General features: G+C 43.3%; 1 protein-coding gene across 3 annotated transcripts in view; it reads left to right on the top strand.

Moving 5' to 3' along the window:
• Positions 1-1,777: 1,777 nt before the first annotated feature.
• CADPS2 (calcium dependent secretion activator 2) overlaps positions 1,778-14,920 on the top strand; it is a gene marked incomplete at its 5' end in the record, with an annotated part of 304,710 nt that continues 291,567 nt past the window's right edge. For all 3 annotated transcript variants that reach the window (XM_082042913.1, XM_082042914.1, XM_082042915.1), the window contains one exon: positions 1,778-2,101. In XM_082042913.1, coding sequence (XP_081899039.1) covers positions 1,778-2,101 — 324 coding nt within the window. The remainder of the gene's footprint in view (positions 2,102-14,920) is intronic.

Raw genomic sequence — 14,920 nt, forward strand, 5'->3', positions numbered from 1 at the left:
TGGCCTTAGCAATTCTTGCTCTGAGGAAATGTGACCAGAGGTGTTCAATAGGCTGACATACTTTTCCATGACTACCTTTCTACATCTCACAACTTTTGTCTACCATTATCAGTTAATGCTAAGGACATGAGCCAGGCATAAATAGCCTACCAATTTTTGTATAACTGCTGCACTTAGCACCCAAACTTCAAAGAGAGCCAGTGTGTTTGTCAGCATGGTTGTCTCTCAGTGCTCCACCTCATTCCTCTGGTAGAGATCCAGAGGCAGAATACAGACTCCTAATGCTTAATGCTGCCATCTGGCTAATAGCTGCTGTCTACAGCAGAAGTAATTTCACCTTCTGAAAGCCAGTTCACTGAGGAGATAACTGCCTGCTCTAAAGGTCCTTTCCTAAATCTCCTACTGGAGGGCTGTGCACTTCATAATATTGGTAATGGACTAGAGCCTTTCACCACTCCTACAGTGAGAACCCAGCTCATACAGTGACAACTGGGCAGACCTTCTGAGTTTATTCAATTTCTGTTCAGGGCTTTGAAAACTTGCTACTGCTAATAAGCAGAGCGCCAGTTGCCATCTTTTAAAGGCAGCATACAGGGGCACTGCCTTTCTGTGAGCTAGTCCATCCCTACAGGCTTTGGCCTCCCAACCTCTAATCCTTCCCTGTTAAGTAGTTTCCACGTCGTCACTGATACTGGCACCACCATGCATGGGTGTGTAGGGAGCAAGAGAAGGACTTGTTGATCCATGACAAATCTGATGTGCCTTCCCTCCACAGGGCTACCTATCCACAGGGTCCTAATCAAATGCCAGAAATGTAGCTGTCACATGGTGAAGTCTTTTTTTTTTTTCATTGTAGAGGGTGATAGTGGTAGGCTTTCGTATGTTTCTCACAGTCTTAACTATGACGATAACCACTGTGAATATGAACAGGGTTGGATCAGCAGATAGTCTGGAACAATGATATCAGAGACGAGTCAACCACCTATTTGTGGCAGCAGACTCCCAACAGAGGTGTCCTGCGAGAGCAATGTGCGCCTCAGCATCAGCTCACTGCCCATTTCAGAAAGGTATGGTTTCAGTGGCTTCTTTTTCTGGGGCTATTTGAGATGCCTCTCGTTTTTTCCCCACACTACATAGCAGAGGATGTCAGAGAGCTCGGGGTCGGCAGCGAGCCGAGCCGTACCGTGCCGACCCGAACAGGGGGACAGCCCGCCGCTCTCCCCTCCGCAGCCCGGCGTCGCCCATGTGTCTGAGGCGCCGAGCGAGCGACGGGAGCGTTTCCCACGGCCGGCGGGGTCCGAGCGGCGCAGCGCTGCTGAGCGGGCCAGGAGCTTTCCTGTCCAACGGCTGCCCTCGTCGCTGGGCGCAGGGCAGCCGAGCTGAGCCAAGCCGAGCCGTGCCGAACCCCACCGTGCCGAGCCGTGCGAAGCCCAGCCGAGCCGTGCGAAGCCCAGCCGAGCCGTGCCGGGGCAGGTGCAGTGAGGCCCCGCCCGGACCGGCCACCTGCGGGCCGCTGCTCCCCGCCGGGGCGGGCGCAGGTGCCAGCCCAGCCCCAGCCCCGGCCCCGCCTCCGCCGAGAGCCGCTCGGAGCAATTCCCACGGCAACCCAGGCTCGACCCCCTTCCCAAACCCCGCCTCCGCTCCCCGCCCCTCCGCTCCCGCCCGGCGGCCGCCGCCGGTCGGAAACAGTCTGTGTGTAAACTCGACGTGTCCGGAAAGGTGCGCGCCGCTCCCCGCTTCGCTCCGCGCCCGGCTGCGGGCGCGCCCGCCGAGCGCGATGCTGGACCCTTCCTCCAGCGAAGAGGAGTCCGATGAGCTGCTGGAAGAGGAGCGGCGGGACGTGCTGGTGGCGGCGGGAGGCGGCTCTCCGCGCTCGCTGCCGCCGCCGCCCCGGGACCCGCGGGGCAGGGAGGCCGGCGCGGCTCGGGCGGCCAGCCCCAGTCCCTCGGTGCTGAGCGAGGGCCGGGAGGAGCAGGAGCGCCTGCAGCGAGAGGAGCGGGAGAAGCGGCTCCGGCTGCAGCTCTACGTGTTCATTGCGAGGTGCATCGCGCACCCGTTCAACGCCAAGCAGCCCACGGACATGGCCCGCCGGCAGCAGAAGGTGAGCGCTCCGCCCTCCCCTCTCCCTGCGCTCCAGCCCGGTCCTGGCCCCCGCGGGCCACCCCGTGCCCGCCCGCCGGCAAGTGCCGCGCTCTGGCCCGCAACAGGTTGAGGCGGGCGGGGCAGGGCGGGGGGAGCCGCCGCCGTCCCCAGCGGCACTGCAGGCGGTGTCAGAGCAGGGTGTTGGGAAGCTTCTCCAAACCAGCACGTTTACCTAGAAATCCATCAGTCAACAGGGGAGAAGTCTTTTAAGTTTTTAAAGCTGAGCTTAAAGTGGCCGTGAGAAGGAAATAAGAGCGCAGAGAGCGGGCGGCGGGGCCGCTTTGCAGTGGAAGCGGTTTCGGCTTCGCAGCGTTGTGTGACCGATGGAGTTCCACGTTCCAGAGGTGCCTCCTGCAAATCGTGTTCTGACTGTGCCCAACTCGAGTAAATTAACCCATAATTCAGGGGTGAACGAGAAAACTTATTTTTTTCCCATTAATTTTTAAGTGCAATCTTTCTGTATAGAGAAAAAATTAACGTGTGTTTGTGATGAGAATGACCTTCCAGTGAATGAATGATTTCTTGTACACCAGAGACAAGCTCTTGAGAATTGACAGGCATGTGGTAGGTTTTTATGCTGTAAGAGTGCTTCTTCTCTGTTAGTTTTTAATAGGTAGAATACTTAAAGTTTTGAAACAAGGTGCTGCATTTCCAGATAACCACTTAAAAGCTCAGTTCTTGAAATGTTTGGTCTTAGAAAATTTTATTTTTATTATTGCTTTCAGATCTATAAAACAAATAAACCCAAATCCAAACAGAAAAATAAACAAACAAACAAAAAACCTTCCACATTGCTTTCCAGAGGGAAATAATTCAGTTCGACTTGGCTTTTTATGATCCTGGTACCTCTATATATCTAAGAATTTGTAAAATCCCCTACTGAATGTTTTGGGGTGTCTGGATTATGCCTGCTATAGGTAATTTGTGCTTAGTGAATTCTCTGACAAGTTAACATGGTGATAATAATAAGATTATTTCTGGAAGAACACTTTGTTTTTATTAAGTGTTAGGTATTTAAGCTGTGAAGCCTGTATAAAGGCATCTTGTAAGTAGGAAGTTAAAGAAAATCTGGCAAAATGAGAATTTCACCATCCCAGTGAGGACTCCCCACCCCAAAAGAGATTTATCATAGACGTTAGGTTTTGAAGGGACATTTGGAGGTCATCTAATTGTGACCTCCCACAGGAAGAAGCCAAAGCTGACCTGATCAGTGTTGATACTAGTCTAGGTTCAAGCAGGAGGCCCAAAAGCCTCCAGAGGTGAGAACCCGCAGCCCATCTGTGTGACCTGCTCCAGTGCCGCATTGCCCTCTTCTTGATGAAATTTTACTAACCACCTTCTAAGTCTCAACTTGTGGCCATCAACTGCAGGAGATACTGAGCATTTAGAAGTTCTCACTGATTCAGTTGCTAAGTATAGGGACTGTGTTTTAAAAATAACTACAGTATTATTTTTATTAATAAGGTATATGAAAAGAGATTGCTGATGTGCAGCAAATACAGAAATACAGCAGTTGTAGATTTAGCATATGAGCAATGAACAGGTTGATTGACAGAATTGACTTGATACCTATAATTAAATGTTAAATGAACTCTGATGTTTGGTTTAACTGCTATATGCAGAAAGAAATTTTCTGTCATCTTTAGGAATTTAGCTGCAGAACAAGGTTGAATTGTCTTTTGCTGGTCAGGAACTATTGTTTTTAAATAAGAGAGAACACACAAAAAAATATTTCTGGGAGTTGCACTTCTCTCTAGAAGTAGTGAAATGCACATAAACATCCTTCCTCTTACTTCACAATTTTTATATATTACCCAATGGATTACTGAATATAGGATAGAAGAACTGGTCCTGAGTTTTGAGAATTTGGGAAACCTGCTGTAATAGTTGAGGATCGCCGAGCACCACATGAAGGAGCCTGCTTTTGTGCTTTGATGTTTGCACTTTGTGCTGCACGGTGGCCCCATGTCAGCCTTAGGAATAAGAGTGCAACCACCTGTGTCACACTGTGTCCTGTAGTAAGACAGTTTTGGATGTGTGATAGCTAAACTCATGTTCCATAGGGTAAAAGTCTTTCTTATTTCCTGAATGAATTTTCTCACTGCCTGTCATGGTTCAATTCAGCTGGCAACTAAGTACCACCCAGCCACTTGCTCACTGCTCCCACAGTGGGATGGAGAAGAGAACCACAAGAGTAAAAGTGAGAAAACTCGTGGGTTGAGATAAAGACATTTTAATAGGTAAAGCAAAAGCCATGCATGCAAGCAAAGCAAAACAAGGGATTCATTCATTGCTTCCCATTGGCAGGCAGGTGTTCAGCCATCTCCAGGACAGCAGGGCTCCATCACAAGTAATGGTAACTTGGGAAGACAAACACCATGATTCTGAACATCCCCTCTTCCTTCTTCCCCCAGCTTTATATGTTGAGCATGACATCATATGGTATGGAATGTCCTTTTGGTCAGTTGGGGTCAGCTGTCCTGTCCCAGCTGTGTCACCTCCCAACTCCTTGTGCATCCCTTGCCCACTCACTGGTGGGGTGGCGGGAGAAGCAGAAAAGACCTTGACTCTGTGTAAGCACTGCTCAGCAGTAACTAAAACATCTCAGTATTATCAACACTGTTTTCAGCACAGAGCCAAAACATAGCCCCCTACTAGCTACTGTGAAGAAAATTAACTCAGTCCCAGCCAAAACCAGCACATTGCCAAAATATGATACAGACTTGAACTGTCCCTTAATGTCTTGTGCTTTTACTTTACATCTGACTTGTGTTATGCAGCTGTCTGTCTATTGCAAGCTGGACTGAGATTCCCTACCTGTGTTATTTAACTGGAGCTGTTAACAACCACATGCCCTCTCCATCATCAGTGATAAGTGGTGATCCAAGCTATGGTTTCAAACCAGAACCGACGATGCACTGTGGTTCCAGCTCCCAGCCCAGTCTGCCTGGCTCTCGTTGTACGCGCTTCGTAATGCTTTTGCACCAGCAGTCTTTCTAATAACCTAAGAATAGTATCCACCCTGCTTGAGAGCAGAAATAATTTGTTCTTTCTGCCAGTTCATTTGGCATATTGCTGAGCAAATATTGCAGAATGCAGTGTGCTTCTTTTTTAATGTGGAACATATTATCCGGTAAGGGAATGAGATGGAATTCACATATCAAATATCCTCAATTGCATTGTAATATGAGTAAGGAAATGGTTTACAATATGACTGGCTTCTTATGTTCTTGCTTCAGTATCAGATTAAAATGTTCTATACAGTATATTGAAACATGCATACTTAATAGACTAGAGTTATACTAATTAATGTAAAGAATTTTAAATGCAGGCAGTGTTTCACTGCTCCGTTGTCCTTTCTCATCCTTCTTTCTTCTCACTAAGTAAAATTAGCTTGGCTCTATTATGATAGATAAGGTTAATTAAAAAAAAATAAAGCAAGCAAACTTAAAAAAAAAAAAAAGCTATCATAATTCACCAGAGTCCACCAACTCTGCTAAATTTTTAATGTCAAATTCAATGTAATTTAGCCTAGACTTTTCAGAAACACATACTTTATAATCTGGCTGCGTTTCTTTATTTTCTTCTTCTTTTTTTTTTTTTTTTTTTTTTTTTTTTTTAATCTATAGGCTATGTAGTGGAAATACTCTTCTTTAGTTGTTCAGAGTTAGTTGGTGAGTTCCTCTTACACCCTGTCTTACCTTGGTTATTGTTAGATTTGTGGTGAAGAAGGAAGAATAAGCTAATATTGGAGATGTAGAACTGAAGCATGGCCTGATTTTTTTAAGGTGGGGTACCAGATCCTGATGAAGATGGAGTTAGTTCGTTCTACAGAGAAGAACTAATATGTACTTAGTTACATATTTTCAGTAGAAATTTATAGACATTTGGTCACGTATTTTCCAAACTTTTTGAGAAGTGTTGATGTATCCATGCATTACATGTCATGCCTTTATCAAGCAAGGTTTTTCTGTCCCTGGTTTAAAGAGACTGTCACTTTTTTGTAGTTCCCCTGTTTTTTTTTTTTTTTCCAAGCAAATCTTCTGGAACTATTTCAGCCACTTTCTTTTCTGCCTCTCTGCTCCTCTTCTTTTCCAGTCAAGCAAAAGTCAAGAACAGACCAGTTAGCTAATCCCATTCTTACTCCTTCTTCTGTCCCATCCCAGACAAACTGAATCTCAAACCAGTAGATTGAATTTGCCCTCAGAATGGGATTTAGGCGGTGAAAAGAAATGCATTCCCAGTGTGACTGTTTTCCATCAAGAGAGAGTAGTGTACATGAACATATGCAGAGTCAGTGATTAGGTGGTGACCCTGCTAACTGTGGTATATACTAATCAGTTTTACACTTGTATGTACATACTCGGTTTTACTCAGGGCGTGCGTGCCAAAGGCGGGTTCTGAATCTGGGAGATGAATCAGAGTTCAAGTTCCTGAGGAAGGAAGGGACAGAGAAGTGCTACAAGTAGCTAATAAAAAAAGGTGTTCTTCCTGTGTTTTTCTTCCTCAATGTTTTAAAATTTACTCTAGTAATCAAGTGGTCATACAGTAGAAACTCAAGACTGGGAAGAAGTTAACACTTGTATGCTAAATGAGGTTTCCTAAGGCGTGAAAGGCTGAGTACATCAAAGCTGATAATTCAAGTCTTGCTTTCATAGGTGATAAGGAACAGAAGTAATTGAGCTGTCTGTTTAGAAGTCATAATACTCAAAAGTAAGAGTGGTACTATCCAGAAGCTTATTTTCACCTGAACTCCTTGACTTTATTCTTTCCTATTTCTTGGACTTCACCTCTAAAGGAGAAGTTTGTAATGATACATGTAACTTTATCAGGAAAACTTTGGTTACAGGGATAGACTTCATTCTCTGCATCACTGTTTTAGTCTTAGTATCTTTATTTCTCCTGCCCCAAGCCCCACTTTTCCTTGCTTTTGAGCTGGCTATTGTGTCTACTCATTGATTGACTGAGCATGTTCTGGGAAAGAAAAACTGTCTCTTGGCTTCTGAGCCTCCTTCATAAGAGGCTTTTTTCCTCAGTGCTAATATAGCAAGGAGAGTACATGAAAAGCCATTCTTGCCAGAAACTCTAGACACATTTCAGAGGAAACTATAAAACTTGGCCTTCTGGTCAAAATTCTACTGAAGAGCTTTCTAGGAAGATGCCTTCATTCGTATCATTGGTATTTCCTTTACAAATTTCAAATTTTTTGTGAAGTGTTTCAGAAAGTAATTTTAAATCAACTTTATTTGCCTCTTTGTTTTTCCCCATCACAAACACCTTAAAAACCCCTTGTCATGATGCTGTAAGGCATTTGAATTTTGTTATAGTCAGGTTAGTATAGAGTATTTTGGTAAATCCTGTCAAAGCCCATTAAGATGCTGGCCTACACAGCTCTGTACATGTTGAGACAAGGTAACTGGCAAACAGACCTTTTTACCACAGTCAGAACTTGCTCTGGGGAAGAAGTTGTTCTTGTCTGAAGTAGGAAAGTTGCTCACAATGGGCAATTGAGTGAATCATGGCTGAAAAAATACTGGAGGGTGATGAGAGGAGCAGAACCTTCTGGTTACCAATGCCACTTTAGAAATGACAATCCATCAGACTTTTGTTTTTATCTTAAACTGTTCTGCTGCCTTGCCAGCTCAGCATTGATTGTTGTGGCTTGGCCAAAAGCTGGGCAGCGTGCTGGGAAAATGAAGCCTTGGCAGTTTAATGAAGCAGACATGTAGGGACAGTCAGAAAACTCAGTTTACTATGTGGAAAAATTAATAATTCCCTTCTTTTGCTTGCTTGTTTTGTTTTCCCTGCCTATTTTACCCAAACTTGTGTTTGAAATGTAATTATTTTTTAATATTATTTGAGGGGACAATTCTGAATTTTTTCTGAATGAGTGACCTCAGGTCGTTTATTTCTTTCTGTCACCCACACTGTTTGACAAGTGTGTTAACTGTGTTGGCTGATCCTCCATTTACAGGGCTTGAAGAAGACCACTGATTAGTTTTTCTACAAGGGAGCTAACAGGAAGGGAGTTTGAAGGATCAGTTGACTGTTGCCATCTCTGCAGGAATGGTACAGGGGCTGGCTGGGCTGCCTTGCATTTCTCACTCTTTGCAGGCAGTTGTTATTCTCACATTTTATTTTGTGTACCTGAACTGTTGGTAATTGGTGACAGTGAAGCAGAAATACCAGATCAGCTCATCTCATCCTTATAACTTTCTCTGACATCATCTGAGAAACATATTCATTGCTGCCATGGAAGAACAAGCTGGTGAAAATATTATTTTGCCCTCTGAACCATACTCCTTTCCCTGTATCTGGAGAGGAGCAGTATATAAGAATATTCATTACCATGTATTATCTTTATCCGTAGAATATTGCCAGAGCAGAAGATACTTAGTGGTTGCTAGCTGAGTATTCACTGAATGATTTCTATCAAAGCAAATTTACCATTTCCCCCATGCGTACCTGTTGTCACCAGTTCATGTTTGTGGACGCTATTAACCAACCACTCTCCATTAGCATGCTGCTTACAGACTTCTTTTTTCTCTTTCTGGCTTTGTACCATTTCCTTTTAATATTGGTGAATATCATCCTGTAGTTGCTTTTGGTATATATTGTTTTACTTCTTTAATGTACCTCTGTATTTGTGTTATACTTTTCTGTTATCCTTGTTTCTTTTTTTGTGTGTATATGTCTCCTACTTTCCCAGCTTAACACATCCCTCTCTCCTGCTGCTTCCCTTTTATTTGTATGCTTGCTAGAGCTGGAAAGCTAATAGCTCAGGGACAGAACTTGCTTTCCATTTATCAACCCAAGAGGTGTCTGTGGGAGAAGACGGGATGACACATCTTCTCTTAGGAAAGTGCTTGGATCTCCTCTGCTAATTGAGGGATGTGTGTTGGGGTGGTGCTAGTCTTCGTGCCTTGACTCTCATCCTATATTGAGTTGTACTGAGCCCCAGTTAGTATATTGCTCTGTTTGAACTGGGTGTCAGCCTCATATGTTTTTGAACTTTTTAATCTTTAAGTCTCCTTTCATATATATATATATGTGTATATATATGTATTTTGGCACGGTGGCTGCAAAGATGCCTCCTATATTTCTTTCCAACTTATTCCTCTTGCAGCCTGCTGATGGCTGTGGCATGTGCCAGTCTGGTGCTCAAGCCTCTCCTTGGTTTCTAGTTGTTGCCATTCAGGAGAGCAGGCAGGGAGAGGAACAGCATCTGCTGAACTCCTGCTCCCTTTGCCTAGTGCCTGTCTCCAGTGCCCACTTCTGCCTACAAGTGCTGGCACCGAAGTGAAATCAGCCCAGTTCTGGTGCGGTGCAGCTGATTCCCACAGGTTTCAGAATAGCAGCTGTGAAAAGGCAGTTTTCAGTTTGTTGCTGTGTGGGGGAAACTCTCAGCAGCAGGAGAGACAGAGTGTTTGCATGTGGGTACCAGGCTGCATCAGCTTAGGTTTGCGTTTTGAAGGTTATTTTCACAACCATAAGTGTTGAAGGCTTTTCATTTTTTTTTGTTTAAAATTCTCTAGAAGTTGATGGTACTTGCCCAAAATAATTTATTTCTGGTTTTATTTATTTTGCAGCGAGGAGATAAAGCATATGCTTCTCTTCAAGCGTGATTACTTGTATGCATAAGTTTAAGAATGTTCTTGAGTGTTTTTCCTGTCAGGAAGAGGAAAAGCATTAATTAACAGCATTGTGAAGAATGAACAGAACAACAGTGAGTACTTCTTTAACTACATGACCCAGTGAAGAAAAATTAGAAGAAGAGAATGTGGTCATACAAGAATTTTTCTCCAGTTTCCATTTTTCTCTCATGCATTAATTATTCATTTATGTTCAATTGTATTGGCTGTGGGGTTTTGGAAATAGAGGCCGGCAGCTTCTGTTTAATGAGTGCTGGAGGGAAAGTTTGAGTGATAGTGTAGACATACAAAAAAAATCTGTAGGTTAGTGCTTTGAGTAGACCTGTTTGGGCCACAGACAAGGACGTTGAAGAAAGGGCAAAGCTCAGATAGTGTATAAATGAGATCTCCGAAGAGATGATGATACACATCTACAAAGATTAGGGGAGAAATGGAAATCAGTGATGGAGAGTTTCATGGACTGAGTTGAAGGTATTGAGAAAGTACATGGAACTGAATTAATTTTGGAGTAGAGGACCTGTTCAGCAAGGACAATGACAAAGGTAAGAGGCATACATTTGTAGCAGAGAAATCCACTGGACGTGACAGTTATGCTTTCCAGTATGAAACAGAAATGAAGGAGGGATATCTTGGGGATAAGAGTTTGCAAGAAATATATTTTGCTAGGAGGAACAGATAAGGATTAAGCTGGAAAAAAGTGAATAGTCTCAATATCCATGTCAGCGTAATACAGAATAGCAAGGGCAAAAGAGCTGGTGAGAAGCTTTGTGCTGAGAAGTTGGAGTCCATGAAAATCAGAGCGGTAGGTTATAGTGCATTGGAGAAAAGTGTTTTCATGGTCCCAGCTTGTTTTCTGCAGAAGGTTGCAGTTGTTTTATGTGTTTAGGTTTTTCTTATGGTGAATTCATGAGTTTTCTTAAAAAAAAAAATCTACCTCTAGGCATTCTGCGCCAAATATTTATCTTGCTGGTGAGCATCCCTAGTTTGAGCCTATTGCTTATATGTTCCTTCATTTATTTCTAAATTATATATTCTGAGGCCTTGTAGCAAGGTACTGATGTCTGTTTCTTGTTCAAAAGCGTTCTACGACTGTTTCACCATTCCAACTGTTTAATACATCAAATATGCATTAGTGTTAAAATATTAATATTGGCTAGTCTTTTTTTTTTTTATCTCCTTATGGATGGAGCATAGGCAAAGAAAATAAATAAAGAAGATGTGGTTGTTTGGTATAGATATTATTTTTATTCATCCTAACAATCAGTTCCCTTCTGACTCTTCCTTCCTACAGTGTCATTAATGGCAGAGGATTTTTCAGTCTCTGACCAGTGGGGATTAAAGAACAACAAATAGTATTATTTGGAGATGGAAGTTAACAAGCTCCTTTAGAATTTTTTTGTTTCTAGTAATCTTAAACTTGCAGAGCTGGAGTATTTGCCTCAATGGACATTTAGATTCAGCTTGTAGTGACTTAATACCAAATGCAAGATACGTGGTTATGAGAATGATGTGCTACAAACAGTGGAGGTACTGAGCATGCTAGTACATGGTTATAAAGTAATTAGAAGCATTTTAGTTCAAATCACAGAATAGTTTGGGTTGGAAGTGACCTTCAGAGGTCATCTAGTCCAACCCCCCTGCCATGAGCAGGGACATCTGCGACTAGATCTGGTTGCTCAGAGCCCCGTCCAGCCTGGCCTGGAATGTTTCCAGGGATGGGCCATCTACCACCTCTCTGGGCAACTTGTGCCAGTGTTTCACCACCCTCACTGTAAAAAAATTTCTTCCTCATATCTAGCGTGAATCTCCACACCTTTGGTTTAAAACCATTACCCCTTGTGCTGTTGTAACATGCCCTTCTAAAAAGTTTGTTCCCATCCTTCTTATAGGCCCCTTTTAAGTATTGAAAGCCAACAATAAGGTCTCCCCAGAGCCTTCTCTTCTCTAGGCTGAACAACCCCTACTCTCTCAGTCTGTCCTCCTGGGAGAGGTGTTCCATCCCTCTGATCATCTTGGTGGCCTCCTCTGTACCCTCTCCAACAGGTCCATGTCTTTCCTGTACTGAGGGCCCCAGAGCTGGACGTAGGACTGCAGGTGGGGTCTCACCAGAGCAGAGGGGCAGAATCACCTCCCTCGGTCTCCTGGCCATGCTCCTCTTGATGCAGCCTGAGATACAATTGTCTTTCTGGGCTGCAAATGCACATTGCCAGGTCATGTCCAGTCTTTCATCCACCAGTACCCCCAAGTCCTTCTGTGCAGGGCTGCTGTCAATCCCTTCATCCCCCAGCCTGTATTGATACCAGGGGTTGCCCTGAACCAGGGGCAGGACCTTGCTCTTGGCCTTTTTGAACCTCATGACGTTTGTGTGGGCCTACTTCTTGAGCTTGTCCATGTGATGAGCTTGTTCTGTTATACAAACTCTGTCAATCTCATTTATATGGTTTTGGGTTCTTTTCAGCATGCTTTGGCTCCCAAATTCAGTTACTTTAGAAGCATCATTTAAGATTTTGAAGGCCAACTTTTAAAGTTGTCTTTTACTGTCATCCAATTTTTAGGTATCCTTACTTAATGCTTCCAGGCCTTTTACTGTGATAAGAAATGTTAGAAAATGACTAGCTAAGTTTTGTGCATATAAACCTCTGTTTTACCAGGTAATCTGAGAATTATGAGATCTGGCAGCCTGTGGTTATATAGATATATTTTGCTCATGTGTTGCTGAAAAGGAAATAAAGAATGTCATTCTTAGCCATGTAATCTAAAGGTGATCTCTTGATCAGCAGATGAGTCACCCACTAGTATCAGAGCATGTGCGTATTTTTTCATGGCTCTCACTTGAACACCCCGTCTGTAGGGTGGTTAGTACCTTATAGGACTGTTGTTACAGTGAGATTAAGAGTCATTTGTCCCCTCTTTGTCCTCACCCCCCACAGGCCGAGATAGGGAATTTTTAAGACCTCTTCACTTTCTAAATTGCGAGGAAGGACAGGGGTACACTGTGAACAGGGCTAGGTATTATTGGTGGTCATTGCTTGGCTCTCCCTCAAAGCTGCATTGCAGCAAGTGGATTACATCAGTCTTTCTGCTACTTTAAATACAACTTTCTGCCTGTAGATGAAAAGCATCATGTGAGAATGAGAAGTATTATTTATTTAAAATGGCAACAAAATTACTCAGATTTCCACTAAACCTTTAGCTGTTTTATGTATTCTGCATATTTAAACTCCAATAGATTATTAACACATTAATTTGCTAACTACAGTTGTTAGTATGAACTCAGTCTGGAATGGGCTTCAAGAGGTCACAGAGGTGTGATAAAATCACTAAAGTGGCTAAAGCCTCCATACTTGACCCTCTTGCTGTATTACAAGCTGTATCTTTTACAAGTGCACTTAATTATGCAGAACAGCACACAAGGGAAGGAGTCTGTACAGACTGGCAAAGTTCTTCCCATAGTATAAAAATCTATTTCTAAGCCTGACTGCGGTGTTTTGCTAATTCATGCCTGATGGTGTTGGGTTGATGTGCCGTGGTCATGGCTACTGTCCAGTAGCTGCAGAAGCATGATCTGCTGAGATAAGTGAGACACTTTTAAAAAGTAAGGCCATCCCCAAGGGTAACACACTTAATCACAGACAACATCAGCATCTGCATCACCCATTTAGCCTAGCTCAGGAGTGTGCTGTGAAGTTACCCACCTTGTCCCCCTGCAGAGTTCTGGTTTGGACTGTGTGAAGATGACTGTGTCGGGGCAAAGCTGAACTAGAAGGTACACTCTGGGAGCACCTTTAGTCTGTGCAAGCGGACTGAGGTAAAACCTCCTGAAATGGATGTTGGGTCCTCAGCATGACCTGCTTCGCTGTGCAGATGCACTTTTCTGGTGTCACGCTGCTTGCCAGTGTAGACGTGACTTCAGAGAGAGTCGTAGAGATTTAAAATACAGCAACTGACACAGGATCAAGAAAGAGAGATGGAACCTAAATGAAATAAATAGCTCAATAGGGCAGTCTCCTTTCTGAGCTGGTAAAGCAAGACAGAATATGCAATGCAAACAGAAAAACAGCTGAAGTAACAAAGTAATCGAGTCTCGCTATGTCTGAAGTTAATTAGGGGCAACAAACTGCCCTTAATTACTAAAAGTGTGGGATCCTCAGCAAAGCTGCCTGGGATACTAATTAAAAGAACTGTTTATAAGAAATAGAATGCATAATTAATGACTGAGAAATCATTTTCAAGAGTATCTTCAGACAGCAAGTAGAGTGCCCTTGGAAAATATTGTGGCACCCGAAGACCTCCACTGAATCTAATCCCACAAGATAGACCTGGACTGATATGCAAGACCGTCACTGTGCTTATACTTTCTAGTGCTGAGGTAGCTGAGGTAGGGATTAATGGCAAAATAACAGGTAGAATAGGAATAGTATTTTCATTTTAATGTCAAATGCTCTCTTCATTTTTTTTTCTTAAGGTATGACTTCAATAGGCCCTGCTTATGAAATATGCTGACATACTGTATTTTGTTTACATCGTTGTCTAGTCTGCTGCTCAATCAGTTGAATGGGGTCATTAATGCTTAGAGAGGGCCTTTGGTAGCATCCTCTTTGTGTTGATACGCAGCATGTGTTCTATCTGTGGCAACTGTTGGCTGTCAAGTATATTTGCCACCAAATGGACTGTGATTTCTCTTTTCTAGGTTCTTGAAAAAACAGCAATCTGAAAATTACGTCTGACAGAACAAAACCAGAAACTAGCCAAAAAAAGAAACTAGCCTGATTAATGATTTTTTTTATTTTTTTTTTTATTTTTTTTTTTTATCCTATGCAGTTCTTTAAAAGGGGTAATAACGTGTGAAGTTTTATCCAGGTCCCTGTTTGGGTATTGTGTACTCAGTCATTTATAATTGGCCACTCCTTCATTTATAAACTCAAAATGTTTTAAATAGCCCTGGTCCTCAATTACTGCGACATGTTTACAGAAACATAGATGTGGAATAATGCAGCTACAAATGCTTGGAAGCATCGAACCCTAGGTATAATTTCCTTTGCAGCTTCTAAGTATCTGCCAGGGGCTGAGGTGGGAGGCTGGAGGTTCCCCAAAGTGCTGGGGTGTGCGTGGAGGCAGCCAGGAGG

The sequence above is a fragment of the Streptopelia decaocto genome (assembly GCF_964273445.1).
Source record: "Streptopelia decaocto genome assembly, chromosome: 1".
Taxonomy (NCBI): domain Eukaryota; kingdom Metazoa; phylum Chordata; class Aves; order Columbiformes; family Columbidae; genus Streptopelia; species Streptopelia decaocto.